The 19,280-nt window shown below is 42.6% G+C and overlaps 1 protein-coding gene across 2 annotated transcripts in view; it reads right to left on the reverse strand.

The window, feature by feature from the left end:
- The window catches only part of WWC1 (WW and C2 domain containing 1), a 126,303-nt gene that overhangs the window by 12,559 nt on the left and 94,464 nt on the right, over positions 1-19,280 (reverse strand). For both annotated transcript variants that reach the window (XM_077327158.1, XM_077327157.1), the window contains exons 11-18: positions 15,677-16,212; positions 11,979-12,087; positions 11,347-11,427; positions 10,118-10,204; positions 7,645-7,837; positions 6,580-6,732; positions 6,232-6,332; positions 327-477 (exon numbers count right to left, since the gene is read on the reverse strand). In XM_077327158.1, the coding sequence (XP_077183273.1) occupies positions 327-477; positions 6,232-6,332; positions 6,580-6,732; positions 7,645-7,837; positions 10,118-10,204; positions 11,347-11,427; positions 11,979-12,087; positions 15,677-16,212 (1,411 nt within the window). The remainder of the gene's footprint in view (positions 1-326; positions 478-6,231; positions 6,333-6,579; positions 6,733-7,644; positions 7,838-10,117; positions 10,205-11,346; positions 11,428-11,978; positions 12,088-15,676; positions 16,213-19,280) is intronic.

Consider the following 19,280-nt stretch of genomic DNA (forward strand, 5'->3'; position numbering starts at 1 on the left):
AGTCAGTACTACCTTGTGGTGCAACGTCTTGTCAATAATATTTTTAGGCTGCAAGGGGTAAAACACCCACAATAGTAATGGATGCATCTAACGTCTTCAGGTCTTCTCTTACATTGCAGAATATGAGAGATCATGCCCGGTAGCATCCAAAAAATTCCACTTACAAGGAAAGCCTAGCAATGAGAATTAATCCACCAGCAAGCAGAAAACAAGCATATTAGAGGTGAAGCAAGGGCACTGCAGCAACAGCACAGTGCTGAAGTCAGCTTGTCCTTCCAGTTATCACCTGCTTGTGAAGGACACTGCTTTCTTTGTGTGCTCTTTACCTTGCAAGTTGCTAATTCTGCCTGTGAGAAAGCTGATGGAGCCTCTTCTGCTCCCCATATTAGCTTATCACCATACAATTCTTCCTCCTCTTCTTCAGCTTCATTTTCACTATTGCCACCTTGCTCTTGTTCACCATCTTCCTCATCTTGCCTGTTATACAACAAAACTGCTCTGTAAACATGCAGAGAATATTTGACATACCAGTCTAGAGCTTTGTTAACACTAATGGTATTCCTAACAAAATTTATTTATTTATTCATTTGATTTTTATACCGCCCTTCCATACAGCTCAGGGTGGTTTACATGTAACATCACGGGGGGACACATGGAATGACCTAACATATAACAGTCAATACATCAACTATAATCCAATAGTTCTGAATAACACAATTTCAATAGTCTTAAACAACAATATAACAGGAATGGTAACTTGGCTTAACTTAACAGGAATGGTAACCCCAGAGAGGTCAGACTGGTTTAGTCCATGAAGGGGATGTCTGAGGGGGACTTGTGGATGTTATTGGGTTTAGTCAATCTCAGGCAAATGTCTGGTGGAGGAGCTTCCTCTTGCAGGCCCTGTGAAATTGTGGGAGTTCAGTCAGGGCCCTGAACTCTTCAAGGATCTTGTTCCACCAGGTGGGGCCCTGGACAGAAAAAGCTCTGGCTCTTGTTGAGGACCAACGTACTTGTTTGGGGCCAGGGATCACCAGCCAGTTGGCAGTAGCAGTGTGTAATCCTCTTTTGGGGGTATAGGTGGATAGACAATCTCTCAGGTACACTGGGCCCAGACTGCATATGGCCTTGAAGGTAAGGACCAAAACCTTAAGCCTGATCTGGAATTCAACTGGGAGGCAACTGAGTTGTTTAATTATAGGCTGGATGTGAGATCTCCATGGTGCCAAATAGAGCGCTAGTAGTTTGGTTTGGCGTAGATGGTAGAAGGCCTGCCGTACTACTCTTTTGACCTGCACCTCAATGGAGAGGGAGGCATCGAGGATCACACCCAGGTTTCGGTGGGAGTGGTCTATTGCTAGATGCACTCTGTCCAGGTTGGGTAGGCACGCTTCCTCACTTTGTCCCTTCTTACCCAGCCACAGGACCTTTGTCTTTGAAGGGTTGAGCTTCAAGATGACTCTGCTTGAGCCATTTGTCACTGCTTCCAGGCATCTGGCTCAGGTTTCTGGTGGGGGTGGTGGTAATCGAGGCGGTCATCCATCAGGAGGAAGAGCTGGGTGATATCTTCTAATAGGAGGCAACCCAGTCGAAACCTCCATATCAGCTGAGCAAGAGGGTGCATGAAGATGATAAATAAAATAAGAGAGAGGATTGCTTCTTGTGGGACTCCACATGTGAGCTGATGACAGTTGGATACTCTGTCTTGTATTTCAGCCTTCAGTCCATGACCCCGTAAAGAAGGAGATCAGCCACCTGTGATCTACAGTGTCAAATGCTGCTGATAGATCTAATAGTATAAGCAGCGCTGACCCACCTCGGTCTAGCTGGCGACGGAGGTCATCCATAAGGGCGACTAGTGCGATTTCCACCCCATGGCCAAGCCGGAAACCTGACTGAAATGGGTCAAGGGCTGAAGTTTCCTCCAGGAATGCTGATATTTGGTCTGCTGCAGCCCTTTGAACTAACTTCCCCAGGAATGCTAGGTGTGAGATGGGGTGGTAGTTGGGCTTCTGCAACTAGGTCTAGGGATGTTTTTTATTTTAGCAATGGGCACACCACTGCTTCTTTTAGTTCCTCCAGGAATTCTCCCACTGATAGAGAGAGATTGATTATTTGCTGGAGGGGGCCCCCAATTCTTATGTCAATTGTTTTTTTAGGAGCCACGATGGGCATGGGTCTAGTGAGCAAGTGGTTGGCCTCGTTGCTGTTAGCATCCTGTCCACTTCAGTTTTTGAGAGTCATCTGAAGTAACTCAGTGTTCTCTCCAAAGATGTCTAAGGGGCCTCTAGTTCACTTTCTGTGTCCAAAGTGGGAGGAAGTTTATGGTAGAGAGTCAAGATTTAGTCTGCGAAGTGTCTTGCAAATGCCTAACATCTAATATCCATTTGGCTATTATTTTGGTGCCCCTCATCGAGGGCATTGAGGGATCAAACTACCCTGAATAATTGTTGCGGGGTGTGAGTGCACACATGCGATGAGTGTCATACCATGGACAAGAATGCTGGAAGGGAAGGGAGCATGTGAAGGGTGGGAGCTAATCAAACAAGAGCTATTGCATGCTCAATCAATGATTATCCCAGAAAGATGAAAACACTGCAGGAGCTGTAAGAAGCCTATTTGGATGAACAGAGAACTTCAAGAGGAAATGGAGGGAAGGACAGAGCTCTAAAGAAGAGTACCTACAGGTTACTAGGCACTGTAGATCGATCATCAGAAAGGCCAAAGCTGAGAGCTAAGATTGGACAGGGAAGCCCATTGTAACAAGAAAAGATTTTTCAGTTATGTGAAGAGCAAACATAAAGTAAAGGAGGCAATAGGCCCGCTGTTGGATGCAGATGGACAAACTCTAATGGAAGATGCAGAGAAAGCAGAAAGGCTTAGCGCCTATTTTACATCTGTTTTTCCCCACAGGTCAAAGGGTTTAGGCACATCTAGAGATAGCAGTAGCCAAAGGATAGTGTCTGGGTGGCTGGTTGACATGGATAGAGAGGTTGTCGAGAGGCATTTAGCTGCATGGATGAGTTCAAATCCCCTGGGCTGGATGAAATGCACCCGAGAGTGCTCAAAGAACTTTCCAGAGAACTTGCACAACCTTTGTCCATCATCTTCGGGACCTCTTTAAGGACTGGAGATGTCCCGGAGGACTGGAAGAGAGCAAACGTTATTCTGATCTTCAAAAAAGGGAGGAAGGATGACCTGGGAAACTACAGACCAGTGAGTCTGACCTCTGTTGTGGGGAAGATAATGGAGCAGATATTAAAGGGAGCGATCTGCAAACATCTGGAGGACAATTTGGTGATCCAAGGAAGTCAGCATGGATTTGTCTCCAACGGGTCATGTCAGACCAACCTGGTTTCCTTTTTTGACCAAGTAACAGGTTTGCTGGATCGTGGAAATTCGGTTGATGTTGTTTACTTGGATTTTAGTAAAGTTTTTGATAAGGTTCCCCATGATGTTCTGATGGATAAATTGGAGGACTGCAATCTGGATTTTCAGATAGTTAGGTGGATAGGGAATTGGTTAGAGAACCGCACTCAAAGAGTTGTTGTCAATGGTGTTTCATCAGACTGGAGGGAGGTGAGTAGCGGGGTACCTCAGGACTCGGTTCTCGGTCTGGTACTTTTTAACATATTTATTAATCATCTAGATGAGGGGGTGGAGGGACTACTCATCAAGTTTGCAGATGACACCAAATTGGGAGGACTGGCAAATACTCCAGAAGATAGAGACAGAGTTCAACGAGATCTGAACACAATGGAAAAATGGGCAAATGAGAACAAGTTGCAATTTAATAAAGATAAGTGTAAAGTTCTGCATCTGAGTCAGAAAAATGAAAAGCATGCCTACTGGATGGGGAATACGCTTCTAGGTAACACTGTGTGTGAACGAGACCTTGGGGTACTTGTGGATTGTAAACTAAACATGAGCAGGCAGTGTGATGCACTGGCAAAAAAGGCAAATGCCATTTTGGGCTGTATCAACAGGAGCATCACATCAAAATCACAAGATGTCATAGTCCCATTGCACTGGTCAGACCACACCTGGAGTACTGTGTGCAGTTCTGGAGGCCTCACTTCAAGAAGGACGTAGATAAAATTGAAAGGGTACAGAGGAGAGCGACGAGGATGATCTGGGGCCAAGGGACCAAGCCCTATGAAGATAGGTTTAGGGACTTGGGAATGTTCGGCCTGGAGAAAAGGAGGTTGAGAGGGAACATGATAGCCCTCTTTAAGTATTTGAAAGGTTGTCATTTGGAGGAGGGCAGGATGCTGTTCCCATTGGCTGCAGAGGAAAGGACACGCAGTAATGGGTTTAAACTACAAGTACAATGATATAGGCTAGATATCAGGAAAAAAATTTGTTGGACTCAGGTGGGGCACAACCGAGAGCGTGGTTGTTTCAAAACATATTTTGAAATAACTGCAAGTACTAAAGATTTAGTAACAAAATTATCTTTTTGATTTAAGGTTTTTGAGCACACAGGTCACTTTACAAACACCTGCTAGTGTGGCTTACTTCCCATTCAGCAACAGTGATCAGGCAGCCAATTAAGTGGTGACCAGTTTGGCTCTTTGTGCCTCAACAAGGGCCAGAACCTTCTCGGTCCTGGCCCCCACCTGGTGGAATGAGCTCCCCGAAGAGATCAGAGCGCTGATGGAACTTCCACAATTCCGCAGGGCCTGCAAAAAGGAGCTCTTCCACCAGGCATTTGGTGGGGCCAACTGAGCCACAACACCTACAGGTGCCCCCCAGACTGAGAGACCGAACCTACTGAGGGATTGTCAAGTTATTGTTGAAGTGAAATTCTAATTGTTCCAGTTGATATGTTGTTATTGTTATACTGTAAGATTTTATTTTTAAAGTGTTCTATGTGCATGTTCAAAAATGTTTTATGTAAACCGCCCAGAGCCATAGGGAAGGGCGGTATAAAAATATAAATAAATAAATAAATAAATAAATAAATAAATAAATAAATAAATAAATTAATTAATTAATTAATTGCTGGGGAAATTCTGTTCCATACCCAGTGGTTTAAGCAATATCCAGTGATTTCAACATACCCAGTGAACCTTTTGGGGAAGGGGATCAGATGTAGACTCCCGGCTGATCAGTTGGGAGTTAGCTTTTTCTGACCTCTCTTCCTGGAAATTCTGCTGCCTTCAGGCTTGCTGAAATGCAACAGATTTGTAGAGGACCTGACCAGAAGCCCAGCTGACATCCTTTCTCTTCCCCACCCCAAGCTTTTAGTATTGGAGACAGAGGAAAGGAGAGAATGTTTATTCTTCTCCCCCTTTGGCAATGCAGAGATAAAAAGCACTGCTTCTGTCATTACCCAGCTTAGTGGAGAGGAACAGCTCCGTTTTGCAGTTATACTGGTTAGTTTCTTTGCTAAGGGAGCTAGGTAGATAAGAACTGGATTCCTAGCCGATTCCCTGAATGATCTGCAAATCAGTTTCTGACCAACAGGCAACTGCAACGTGGTTTCGTGTAGCGATCCCCAACCTGTGGGCTGCAGACCACATGTGGTCCTTTGACTAATTGGAGGTGGGCCCCGAAGGACGCCTTCTCCCCCCCCCCGGCCCTTTACTTCATCCCCCCCGGACCTTTACAACACACTTTGGGTGTCATTGTCTCCCATCACTCCCAGATGGGACTATCTCGTTGCAGAGAAACAAGCTCAGGATTCCCATTGATTTGTCATTGTCATGAGTTAAAATTTCCATGAAAATAAAATGTTCCTTATGTTCATTGTTGTGGCGTGTCTGTATCTTATTTTGAAGGGATGTTTAAACATTACCATAGCGATCAGAGAGCGTTAGGGCAGTGGTTGAGAGTAGAGGAGTAAACTACCCCCCCCACCGGGCCTCAGTAAAAGCCGTTGAGTGGTCCCCGGCGTTGAGTGGTCCCTGGTGATAAAAAGGTTGGGGACCACTGGTTTCACGGATGTTCATCCTGCTTGTTGAAATCTGAAGGTATCCTTATTATGTTGTTGAACAAGGTGTTGAATAGATTCAGTGCAAAATTTGCACTGACCTTATTTTCAAGACCATCCTAATTATTTTGGAAAACGGCAACTGTTTGGACTGAGCTTAGTTTCAACACACATGTAACTGGATATGATGCAAGTATACATTTCAATGTATACTTTCAAAAAATTAAAAGTATTATTCAAGACTACAAAACGCAACAGCACAACTAGTGTTACCATGGATGGGCTGTAACACATACCAGTTTTCATCAGTAAGTAAAGTGCTTCTGCTTTCATGTAACTCTCTCTCTACAGCTTCTAGTTCAACAGCAGTCTGTTCCAGCAGCACAGATACAGAATCCTGCATGGAAGGACATGAAGAAACATTTACATGCACTGATTTCACAGATTGTCATCAGTATTGGCATTATACCTAGTGGACAAAATGCAATGACCTCACAGCTGAATTTAAAAAGAAGCTTAACATTTTCTTGCAGTAATTATATGTTTGACTTGCAAATTATTCCCTATCTAAAGCACATTGTTTCTAGAACCTTGCAATGCATTATTATATGATTGTAAAAACATCTTTAATCATTAGTCCTTACCATTTTCTCAGCACAGGAAAGTTTAGAACAGGCATCCTCTTGCTTATTTTTATTGCTTTGCCTTGGCAGATATTTATAGCTAAGGAGGTTGTACCAGCGAGTTGACCTCTCTCCTAGTCTGCAGGTTTCAGCAAGGCTAATTTGTGCGCCACCCTGCAGAAACAAAGTAAAACTGAATGGGCATCACCATAATTTAAAAAATGACAATGGAGTCAAATAACAGGATCTCAATGGTCAAATCTGATAGTTTACTTCTTTCACAATTGCATACACAATTCTCCTTTCCTTTAATTTAATACATTATGCTTACTGCATGTTTGAGACAACACAATTGTGTCAATCAGAGCAGTAGCTCAGAAAGTTGCTCTGCAATAGTAGTAACAAAAGCATACATAGAGCTACTGGGTGACACAGTGTATCTGCATGAACCTTGCTAGAACACTGGGAGTCCTTTATGCTGGCAGGGCAAGGCGTGGAAGATGGGCGGCGGCTGGTCAGGTCTGGTGCTGAGCCCTGCTCTCTGCATCACCACCTGTCTTCCGCAGCTAGCCAGCCATGAGGAATGTGGGGCCGGCTGTGGAAAATGGGCAGCGGACGTGGCGCAGTGAGTGGGGCTCAGCACCAGGCCTCACTTGCTGCTGCTGCATTCATTCTTCCTGTGGCTGCAGCTGAGGGCACCAATCTCCTCCTGGCTTCATGCCAGGATCAAAGGGCCAGGGTGGCAGTGCAAGCGGGGTTCAGTGCCAGCCCTGGCCAGCCACCACTGCAAGAATTAGATTCTTGGATATTTTTTGTGTCCCAATATTGAATACTGCTTGTCTGTGTTATCAGTGGAAACACCACAAACATGGAGGGTATGTGTGCAGGGATCGAGTCGCAACTAGCCCTAAATGTGCACTCTTGTAAGACAAGTGCTCAGAGTTGGAACTGGTAATATAATAAGTCTGCTAGTAGAATTGTTACTATCCACATGGAGAATATATATTGTCAATAGCTATAACTCTATTTAACATCAGCCAGATATGTAGATTTAACCCTGTAGATACAGCAGAAATGAACACTAACCAAGCACTCCTCAAGATGGCAGTTACCCACAGCACAGACATCAAGCCTTAAAGTCTTTTGTCGTAGAGCAGAGTACGAGATTGCAACACAAAATAATTCATTGAATATAAGATTGTCTGATGCCTCCATCAGTCTAGTGCGAAACAAACAGCTTGTGCTTTCAGAACAAGGAAGAACAGCCAGCCGAATACTCCTGTTGGAAAAATCAAAATAGTTTCAAACAGCATGACTTGCTTTACAGACTTACTGAGTATGGAGATTCCATCTCATTGCAAGAATCTTTGCATGTTCATCAGCATAAGTAACAGATTTCGAATACCAAATATAATAACTTAAACTTCCTATATCCTCTACACATTGATTATATTTTACATTGTCTGTTAATTTCACTAGTGATACTTAAAACTAGTAGCAACCCACACACTGACACTTATGGATTAGGGACTTAACCAGGTATCAGAGTAATCTTGTTTAATATTCATGTCTCAGTAGCTCTGTGGCCTAATAGTAGTTTTTATGTATATACAGTGCTAATTCTGGGTAAGTATTCTTGACTGAGGTTTAGGGCAAAGGAAATATACTTCTAGTTCTCAAAGGACAGAATTTATTTTGCCACTGCAGTAAGTATATCTACAAAATCACACTGGAAGTAAGAAAGCTGATCAGGAACCTTGCCCCACGCCGCTGGGCTTCGGGAAACATACTTTCCCTGTGCCCAGTGACTCTCCCTAAGAAGAGTCTCCAGTCTGATTTTCCCTTCACATATCTGAAGACACGGCTCTTGAAAGCTCATCTGTAACCACTATGCCATAATTCCCAAAGGTCAGTCCTCTCCCATACTCAACGAGCATTCTAAACCACAGGTCCTTGACACCCATATCTCCAGACCCATGCCCTCATTTGTCACTCCGCCATCACAACCTCACACACATTCAACCCCATGCCTTATAGACTGGAGGGAAGATGCAGCCAAGCCATGTGTGTCTCTTCTCCACCACTCTCTGAACATTTGAGGTGTACCATGCAAGGTCATGAAACTGTTTGCCTCCTGTTTCATCTGCCAACAACCCTGTGCAGTAAGCCTCAAGTGTAATTCCAAGAGATCTCCAGGTCATACCTGAAAGTTGGCTACTCCAGGTTGGAAATATTCCTTGACAGAAGGTGGGGCTTCAAAACATTACAATGCCTCAGAGTTCAGCCTGTAAAGCTGATCTTTATAGTCTAGAGATAAGCAGCAATAGCAATGACAATGGTAGGGGCTTGTGGACTGAGGTTGGGGGGTGGAGTCGCACAGGCTCTGACCAGCCCTTACCAGCCACAGACATTATTTCTTTGCACAAACAGACAGACAGACCAGCAAGGGCCCTGTGAGTCCAGAAAGTACAGGAAGATCTAAATAAGGAATATTTAGACCCCGTATATGTAAATAGTAAACAAGCAACTGACCAAGAGACATACAGGTTGAAGTGACTTTGCTCAAGCCTGGCCTGATAAATAAAAAACAGTATTTGCTATGAAGGTCCTATTAAAAAAAAGGCATAAGTGGCCTAGAATTTCCAGAACACTTAGCTTGGAAGTTCGCATACAAAGGGTTTACAGGAAAGTAGATAGTTATACTTTGGGGGGAACTAGGTTTTCTAGTGAGGGGTAGCCAGGTGGCCTGGGGGGGCTGGACGACCTCTGGCAACCCCAGCCTTACCACAGCGGCAGGCAAGCAATGGGGATGCAGGAGGCCAGGAAGCCTCTGGCGGTCCTGGCCTCACGGCAGCAGCCGCAGCCCGAAGGGGAGGCAGGTGGACAGAGGGCTGTGTGTGCTCTCATGGCTCTGACCTCACAGCAGTGGCAGGCAGCTGATGGGGAGTTGGGTGGCCAGAGGTCTGGCGGGCCTCTGACAGCCCCGGTATTGTGACCCTGGGCGGCAGCCAACGGTGAAATGGGTGGCCATGAAGCAATTCATAACGGTGAGTGCCCTTCCAACCTTGCAAGAGATAACACAGTGTGCACACTAGGTGTCCACCTGTCCACACCCACACCACAATCACCACAAAACGCCCGTGCTCACATCTACAGTCATGCAAAGAACACCACTCTCTTGCAACAACAACCTAGCACCTGTTGTGTTCCTGGATGCAACAGGCTTTGCCCCTAGTTCTGAATAAAGTGTTCACAAGACTGTGAATATGCAAATACAGACAATTATCACAGTTAAAGAATTATTCAATGCTCCATTTACCCTCAACTAAAGTGCAGCATTCTTTTTTTGTAGCTAGCTAGTCTCTGTCTCAAAGCATTTATTTACAATCATTGAAGCATGTATCTATTTGTACAGGTGGCTGTAAAACTCAAAACGGATTGCTGATGGGAAACATAAATAGGGGCATGCTACATTGCCTAACTGAATTATCTAGAAAGGAGATCCAAGAAGATTCTTCAGCAGCACCACAGGAGTTTTGGAGTTATTCCACTTACTTACACTTTCTGGTCTTGCTGTGGCAGGAGAGCAGACACATTCTTCAGATGGGCAACTAATATTGAAAATTGTTTGTTTTTTTCATCATACCTGAATTGGAAAGAATAAGACTGTAAACAGCAACAAAATAAAGGAGTTTTATCATGTATTGAAACTTTCAGGCTTGAGGCTTAGCATGTACTAAGGGATATAATCCTATCCATACTTACCTAAGAGTAAGGTCAACTGAACATAGCAGTATACTTACAAATACATCTAATGCAATTGATGTCCATGGCTACAATCCAATGCACAAGTTTCACAAAGATAACCTCACTAATATGGCTGGATTTTACCAGCTATTGCTGTTTCTGCAATACTGCTCTATTTTACTCTTTTCTTCAGTCCTGTCCCTTGTGGTTTTTCTTCATGCATGTTACAGAATTGCTAGTATAGCGAGGTTGGGAGGTGGGTTTAAAGCTAGTATAGCATTTCAGTGGTCCTCACTAGTAGAATCTAACATAATGGAATTAATTGAAATAAAAATTAGGATTACAGAAGGCTGTAATTCTGGATTTCATACTGGAAAAGAACAAAAGGGATTTAGTTTATTATGGATTTCATGAACACTAGATTGTGGCATGTTCAGTTTAATGGATGATAGTATCTCCTTACGTAAAAAAATTCACTTCCATTCTGAACACAGCTCCTGTCTTTACCACACTACTAACTAGCTAATCAAAATATGCAAACAATTATGCACTGCTGAAGTATTAAGACACTGAGGCTTTATCATCAAATAAGTGATGACCTCCATTAACGTCACATATACTGAATCTCATATACATTTTGCTGCCTAATTGTCATCAGTTCAACTGAAATATATGATAGGGCAAAGTCTGAGCCCAAGACTAACAAAAGTTTTATTCACAGTGAAAGCATGCACACTTCTTCCGATACAATGAAATGGAAGTTACCAGTCCATATATACAAGTAGAGGATGAGCAGCAAATGAGCATTTGCCATAATGAAGATGCTTAATGGATGTGTGGACCAAACTGGAATAGCAAGCTTAGTTTATATTGTCAACATTACTTCCAAGGGAGAACATAATCAAGAAAATAAACATATAAAATTGGAGATTGACAGGCAGATGTATCCTCTGTAACTGTGGAGAGTGATAGGAATGCTGAACACTGCATCAGCCTTAATTAGGATACCATCTTAAAAAATAGAGAAACTGCCAAGCTTACTTCATTGCAATTTGAACTGTAGAAGTGCCAACTATTTCTGCATCTTCATTGTCAAATAGACCAACTTCTGATGCACAGGACCTGAAAAGATTTTTAAAAAGTTACTGAAATTGGTATCCAATTTGTTACAGCCAATTTGTGAGGAGACTAGGAGGGAAAAATGAGAAATTCTTAAAGACTGGATATACAACACCACCACATTACTACAACAGAATATAGGAGCTGCTAGGTCAAGACATACTTTGTCACCAATCAATTTCTCAAGAAAAGAAAAAAAAGAATGCTCAAACTGTTTTCACAACACACATACAAAAACATTGTGGAACCAGTCCTTCTATTATACTCACAAATTACTCTTCCAAGAAAGCTGAGTTTGGAGTACGGAATATTCTTTACTTTAGGGTGGTTGAAAGGAAACTCATGCAAGATATTCCTGCAGGCTCTTCCACTATGAACATGTAGCTCTTCCCAGGGTTAGGCCAGGGGCTAGGGAAAGCATATTAGTGCTAAGCCTACCACCCCTCTCCCAGTACAACATTGGGAAGAGAGCATGGGAGAAGAATCTCCAAAGAGGCTGTGCATGTTGCCTGGCTAATCTGGGTTTATGTACACATTTATCTGAGTAAGATTACCTTTGGGCAGATGCTTCATACACTCCACTATCTCCAGCAACAGATTCATCTGACACTGCAGCTGATACACATGCTACTTTCAGTGTGGCCCCTTCAACTGTATCTACACCTGCAAAAGCACAAGGAAGAAAATCAAAACTTCAGTTGGCTGTATTAACATGCTCAAGACTAAATTACTCCCCTGCCCATTTTTTGAATGTCATTACAAAATACATTGTATTTAGCTCATAATTATCATAGAATCATAGAGTTGGAAGAGGCCATACAGGCCATCTAGTCCAACCACCTGCTCAACGCAGGATCAGCCCAAAGCATCCAAGAAAAGTGTGTATCCAACCTTTGCTTGAAGACGGCCAGTGAGGTGGAGCTCACCACCTCCTTAGGCAGCCTATTCCACTGCTGAACTACTCTGACTGTGAAAAATTTTTTCCTGATATCTAGCCTATATCGTTGTACTTGTAGTTTAAACCCATTACTGCGTGTCCTCTCCTCTGCAGCCAATGGGAACAGCATCCTGCCCTCCTCCAAATGACAGCCTTTCAAATACTTAAAGAGGGCTATCATGTCCCCACTCAACCTCCTTTTCTCCAGGCTGAACATTCTCAAGTCCCTCAACCTATCTTCATAGGGCTTGGTCCCCTGGCCCCAGATCATCCTCGTCGCTCTCCTCTGTAACCTTTCAATTTTATCTACATCCTTCTTGAAGTGAGGCCTCCAGAACTGCACACAGTACTCCAGGTGTGGTCTGAACAGTGCTGTATACAATGGGACTATGACATCTTGTAATACTTAAAAATTATATTTTTAAACAGCATCTACAACATTGTGTTGAAATTAACTGGTGCTATAATAATAACAAGATGTAGTCTGGTCTTCAGCACTATAAGCATCCTTATTGTTGATATCAATAATATAATCTGAAGGAATTCAGTGTGGGGAGGGATCCTGACTAAGAGGTACAGCACATGCTTCATATTCAATCCTTGACTTTGCTAGTTTTTTTTTTTAATACAGATTTCAGCTAGAACGGATCGGAAATAACTCCTTGAGACTTTTGAAGGAGGCTACCAGTCAGGATGGATAATGTAGAATGAGATGTAATAATTGTATAACCCAGAATGAAACATCTCCTTCTTGCTTCAAATATCTGCCAGGAAAGTTTAAAAATCAGGAGTCTGAGATTGTATACAACAAACCCAGAAAAGATCAGGAAGCAGAACAGACTTAACTAGTCTCACACAACTTGTGACCCAAATGCCCCAGCTATGCATACTAGAAACAAACCATCCCTAAATCGAGTTCTGGCTTCTATGACATCGTGAACCTAAAAGGCAGAGACATTTTCTCAGTCCTCAAGTTGCTTATTATAATAAAAAGGCACCCTTTTTTAAGACCACAGCTCTTGGAACCTATGTAAATTATTTTAGTTGTGGAAGGAAGCAAGCCTTTTTAAGAATGCTAAGAAATAGGACCAGAATTTAGGCCAATATAACAGTTTTCATACTCCAACCTATATGTTTTTTTAAAGGTTCACTTCACAACCATGTAGATCATGGTTTTTGATTGCATGAACAAATATGATCATTTGCATTCTACTATTCAGTTATTTAAATTGGGGAGCAGCTGAGGTTTTGCGAGGCATATCTTTAAAAAAGGGGGGTGGCAGGCAAAACGGTTTGGGGGACATGTTATTTAATTCTACTCACAAAAGCATGTGAGAACAACACATGATCCCAGGAGGCCACAATTTAACTAAATCAGGCTGCTTTTCTACTAGGAGCAGATTCTAAAAAGTGGATGCTTTCCACATTACTGCCCTAAAATAAACTACCTGTGGTGATTATTTTGTCTGCTGATTGAACAACAACGCTAAATCAAATAATCTGCTTACTGCCTTAGCTTTCCCTTACAGCCTCAGCCATTCTCAAAGAGCCAAGGAAGGGTAAGACCAATTACCACCGAGATCTAATGGGAATAATATTCACTCCATACTCCACTACAAATGTGGCCACATTTGCTCATGGAGAAAGGAGAAGCTCAACTTACAGTAAAAAACTTTTTACAGAAAACTAATTTAAATGAAGAAGAAGAAGAGTTGGTTCTTATATGCCGCTTTTGTCTACCCGAAGGAGGCTCAACGCGGCTTACAGCCGCCTTCCCTTTCCTCTCCCCATGACAGACACCCTGTGAGGTGGGTGAGGCTGAGAGAGCCCTGATATCACTGCTCAGTCAGAACGGCTTTATCAGTGCCATGGCAAGCCCAAGTTCACCCAGCTGGTTGCATGTGGGGGAGTGCAGAATCGAACCCAGCATGCCAGATTAGAAGTCTGCATTCCTAACCACTACACCAAACTGCCTCTCATGACTTCTCCATACTAGAAACAAACCATACTAGAAACAAACAAAGCAGTTACCTTTGTTATATTCTTATTTTACTACAAATAGGTCATCTTCTGAGCACACCAGTCTCAGAGATAACTAAAATTATATGGTGCCCTTTCACAGGAAAGCAACTATCTGTGTAGGATGATTTATATAATCGGTGAAATTGTATTACCTAAAAAAAAAATTCCTACACAGAACAAATTTCAATGTTACTGGTCTGTCAGCAAGATACAAACAAGCTGACTCAATAAAATCAATGTAGCCTTATGCGGTCTGGGCCCGGCATATACGAGGGACCGCCTGTTGTTCTATGCCCCCCGCAGGGCTTTATGCTCTGTGGGTATGAATTTGTTGGTCATTCCCGGCCCCAGAGAAGCATGCCTGGCCTCGACCAGGGCCAGCACTTTTTTGGTCCTGGCCCCGACCTGGTGGAATGAGCTCCCAGAGGAGTTGCGGGCCCTGCGGGAGCTTTCAACATTCCGCAGGGCCTGTAAAACAGCTCTTTTGCCAGGTCGGTGGTTGAGGCTGGGCCACAAGGTCAATCTGCCCCCCCCCCCCATAATATCTATGCTAGCTATAGCAGCAGTAGCTAAGACCAACTTGCACTCTCATTCTTCCTCCCCTTTGGTTGGGTATTGGAGGTGGGTTAGTCTAGGCTCATATGTTTTGCCGCATCTTGGTTTACTGTGTTTATTATGTTTTTGTGTTGTGATTTTAATGTATGGGGTCTTTATTGGGGTTTTTATTGCTGTAACTCGCCTCGAGCCTCTGGAGAGAGGCAAGTAACAAATTTAATAATAATAATAATAATAATAATAATAATAATAATAATAATAATACTAAGTAATAAAATCACAGCAGTGAAGAAATTTAATCTAATGTTCAGTTTGCACAGTGAATGTTAGCCAAATGAGCTCCATCTTTAAAAATCTTCATCTATTCATACAGCTGAAGTGTTATGGCTGTATAACAAAAATTGTTTAAATTATTATTCATGCCAGAAAATTACACTACATAGTTTTATAATGCTGCAAGAAAGCATTATGATGAATGCAAATGTGTTAGTGTTTATGTTTGATCGCACCCCAGATTTTTGCTATAGAGCTATTCCTCTCTTGAATGGCTAAGATAAGTAATGGATACCAAACACTATAACCAACGCTATTTTTACATCAGTAACTAATAAAACTTGTGTACACATTTTTCTGTTTAGTTCTGTCACAAAATGTCACATGTTACTTTGTCAAATACTACTGATATTTTTTTTTCTAAAAAAAGGCTTCTTTGGAATAGCATAAGGATAGTTACACTACCTTGGTCCAGATGTTTCCCCTCAGTCCTAGACTCTTCTAGTCTGTACTTTCCCCCATTTCCAGTGGTTAGGCTAAGTTCAGAGAGACCACTGCTTATTTCCGTGTCTTCAAAGTCTATATGGCTCATGAAGGCATCTCCAATGAAGAATGGGTCTGTCACAAGTGGAGAACAAGGCGGAGATGGAGAAGAAAGTGATGACCTTGGAGACAGAGATGTAAATGATCTGGGCGTCCCACACAAGGACCTCAGAACCTGCAAACGGCTAGTTGCATCAGTTTTTTGTGTTTTTACCACCTCATTCTCATGGATAGTGGTGATACAGCCTGAAGGCCTAAATCCAGCAGTTCTCTCTAGGAGCAAGAGGTCCATTTTATTCTGGTAGTCAGAGTCCACCAGTCCAAACTGTTCATAGTACAGATCAGTAAAACTGGCTGAAGTGGATGAATCCTGGCTTGAAGCAACAAGAGAGCCCCTGCTCGATGCAAGTGAACCAGGGCTGCTGCCTGAGGACAGGGAAAGCATGCTTGAGGAGAGGCTGTAAATTAAAAAAACACAAATTAGAAATGAAGGCTCCAACTGTAATATTTAATTAAAGCAAAAAAGCCTTTTGCACAAAAGCTTTCTCAGCTGTGGGGAAAACATACATTTCATTTCTCCATATGTTAAACCAAACATGTGAGGGGTACATTTGGAACTGTAGCTCATACAAGGAAAACAATATGCTCTTTTCCTCAAAGCCTACTAGTATCTAGTCAGTGTTGTATAGTGGTTAAGAGTGATTAACTCTAATCTGGAGAACTGGGTTTGATTCCTCACTCTTCCATATTATGCCTGCTGAGTGACCTTGGGCCAGTCAGAGTTTTCTCAAAACTCTCTGAGCATCACCTACCTCACAAAGTGTCTATTGTGGGGAGAGGGAGGAAGGTAATTGTAAGCTACTTTTACAACTTCCTAGGGTAGAGAAAAGAGGGGTATAAAAACAATTATTTTCCTTTTCCTTCTAATATAGAGAAATGACAGTTAGGTGGAATTTGGGAAGTGACCATTTGGATATGCTCACACACAATACCTGCATGAAGCAGAGATGTTAGAACTCATCTCATGCTGGTTGTACAGTAGATTGATTGTGCTATCCATACATTCTGTTGATTGTCCTACCCTCCTCTTTTGTGAACAACACAACCATCTTAGAGAACGTTACATATATCCTCTCACGCGGGCAAGCAAAATTCATGGTCCCTCGACAGTAGCGCACTCTCTTTTACTGGATGACAATCCTCAAGTAACCGAAGGCATTGCAAAATTCCTCCACAGGATTTTCTCCAAGTGATCCGGGATTTTAATTGCTTTGTCTTTTACTTAGATGCTTTGCTATGATTATGCCAATAAAGGGACTTGACTTGATTGTCCTACCCATACATTCATACTTTGATTCCTGTTCTTATTCTGCCCTCCTTTAATGGTTCTCATGATGGAATACATGAGCTTCCCACATTTTATCCTCACCAAGAACCAAAAGATAGGTTAACTAGCATTTGTCTAAATGCAGCCACTATCAGATGTATGTAACAGATCTCAGTTTTCCACAGCTAATCAGTTGCTTACTTCCCTTCTTTCCTCCAACCAGAATCCATGGATGCTACTGCAATTCTTTTAATTCACCAGATTTCCGAGCAAAGTCTCTCACTATGTATACAGCCTGCTTACTATTGGTTGGTTGCAATAAATGGAAGGGGAACAAAAGGTAGAAAGAAAAATAGAGCAATCCAAGCTTCATCTTCCATTCTTTTTGCTAAGCATAGTCAACCTCCTTTCCCCCTTTCTATTCAGCAGCTTCACTGAATTCCTGCATTTATTTTTTCTGGAACAAGACCAACCTTTGCTGTTCCACTCCCTTTCTGTCTTGCCACTCAACAGTAACTCTCTTCCATTTCCCCAATTTTGTCTAGTTACTTCAGTTCAATCCCTAAACTGTACTCTGGATACATCTTTTATAGCCCTTCTTTTCTCAAAACGTTGTGCTATATAAAATTTCCTTACAACAGAGGCTGAATCTCTGTGCATATTCCCTGCCTAGTGAGGTATCACTAGGAGACAGGGAGAGAAGGATTGAAGGGTTGTATAAATATGACTGTCTTATGCTATGTTTAGAACTGAGTGGGAGCCCTCCTCATTCCCTCTGGTAAGCTATTCCAGAAAACCTGGGCTGCTCCTGAGAGGCAGAACACCCAAATGGTGGCCTAAGAGTTACATTTTAAAGAAAGCTCCAAGAGGAGGGACTCAGAAAGCCTAAGCGGGAATACAGATTAATTTAACCTGTAGTATACAGGTAATCAATGAAGCTATTTCAAGATGCATATAATACATTTCCACCATCAGGCTCTCACCAATAGATGAGAAGTCAAATTCTGTACCAATTAAGCTTCAAAACCATGTAAAGCATGCTACGAAGATCCAATCTCAACATAAGAGAAACCAAATTGGTGGAATTCATGCAGGACGATAACTTCTACATCAAATGTAACTGAAAGAACTCTTGAGAAAGGCAATTACTTGATTTTTAACACTAGGCTGGGATCTAAGGAAATTCATAAGGGACTGGATTTGTCAACATAAATCCAACACCATGTTGTGTGGGCACAATGTGTCTCAAGGTCTCTACCTTAGTAGCCAGCATGATGACCATCTTGTCTATATTCAATATTCATTGAAGCTAAATTCATTCTGGTCTCAAGGTGTCTCAATAATATAAATTGATAAATTGTGTTGAAAGCTGTGGAAAATTCTAAGAGGTTCAAAAAGAAACACTTATCCTCTATATAGTTGTAAATGGAGATTGTTCATTATACCAACAGTTGCAGTATCCATATCAAAGCCCAAATGAAATGGATCACAGATAATAGTCATCTCAATGCAGCTAGTAACTGGCCTGATATCTTCCAGTCAGTTTCATGGCACCATAGGAATTAGAACCCTGGTTATCTCCTAGTTTGTCTCTCTACTACCCCACACTGGTTCTCAAAGAGTATGTTGTATATCCCACCTAATTCTACCATTATACTGTCTGAAGCTCTGCCCATGAGGCTGGGAGTTTAATCCCAGCAGCCGGCTCAAGGTTGACTCAGCTTTCCATCCTTCCAAGGTCGGTAAAATGAGTACCCAGCTTGCTGTGGGGTAAATGGTAATGACTGGGGAAGGCACTGGCAAGGCCGCCCTGTATTGAGTCTGCCATGAAAACACTGGAGGGTGTCACCCCAAGAGTCAGACATGACCTGGTGCTTGCACAGGGGAGAAGGATAAGGATAAGGATAAGGAGAAGGAGAAGGAGAAGGAGAAGGAGAAGGAGAAGGAGAAGGAGAAGAAGAAGAGTTGGTTCTTATATGCCACTTTCCCTACCCAAAGGAGGCTCAAAGCGGCTTACAGTCGCCTTCCCATTCCTCTCCCCACAACAGACACCCTGTGGGGTGGGCGAGGCTGAGAGAGCGCTGATATCACTGCTCAGTCAGAACAATTTTATCAGTGCCGTGGCGAGCCCAAGGTCACCCAGCTGGTTGCATGTGGGGGAGCGCAGAATTGAACCTGGCTTACCAGATTAGAAGTCCG

The sequence above is a fragment of the Paroedura picta genome, chromosome 3 (assembly GCF_049243985.1).
Source record: "Paroedura picta isolate Pp20150507F chromosome 3, Ppicta_v3.0, whole genome shotgun sequence".
NCBI classification, from domain to species: Eukaryota; Metazoa; Chordata; class Lepidosauria; order Squamata; family Gekkonidae; genus Paroedura; species Paroedura picta.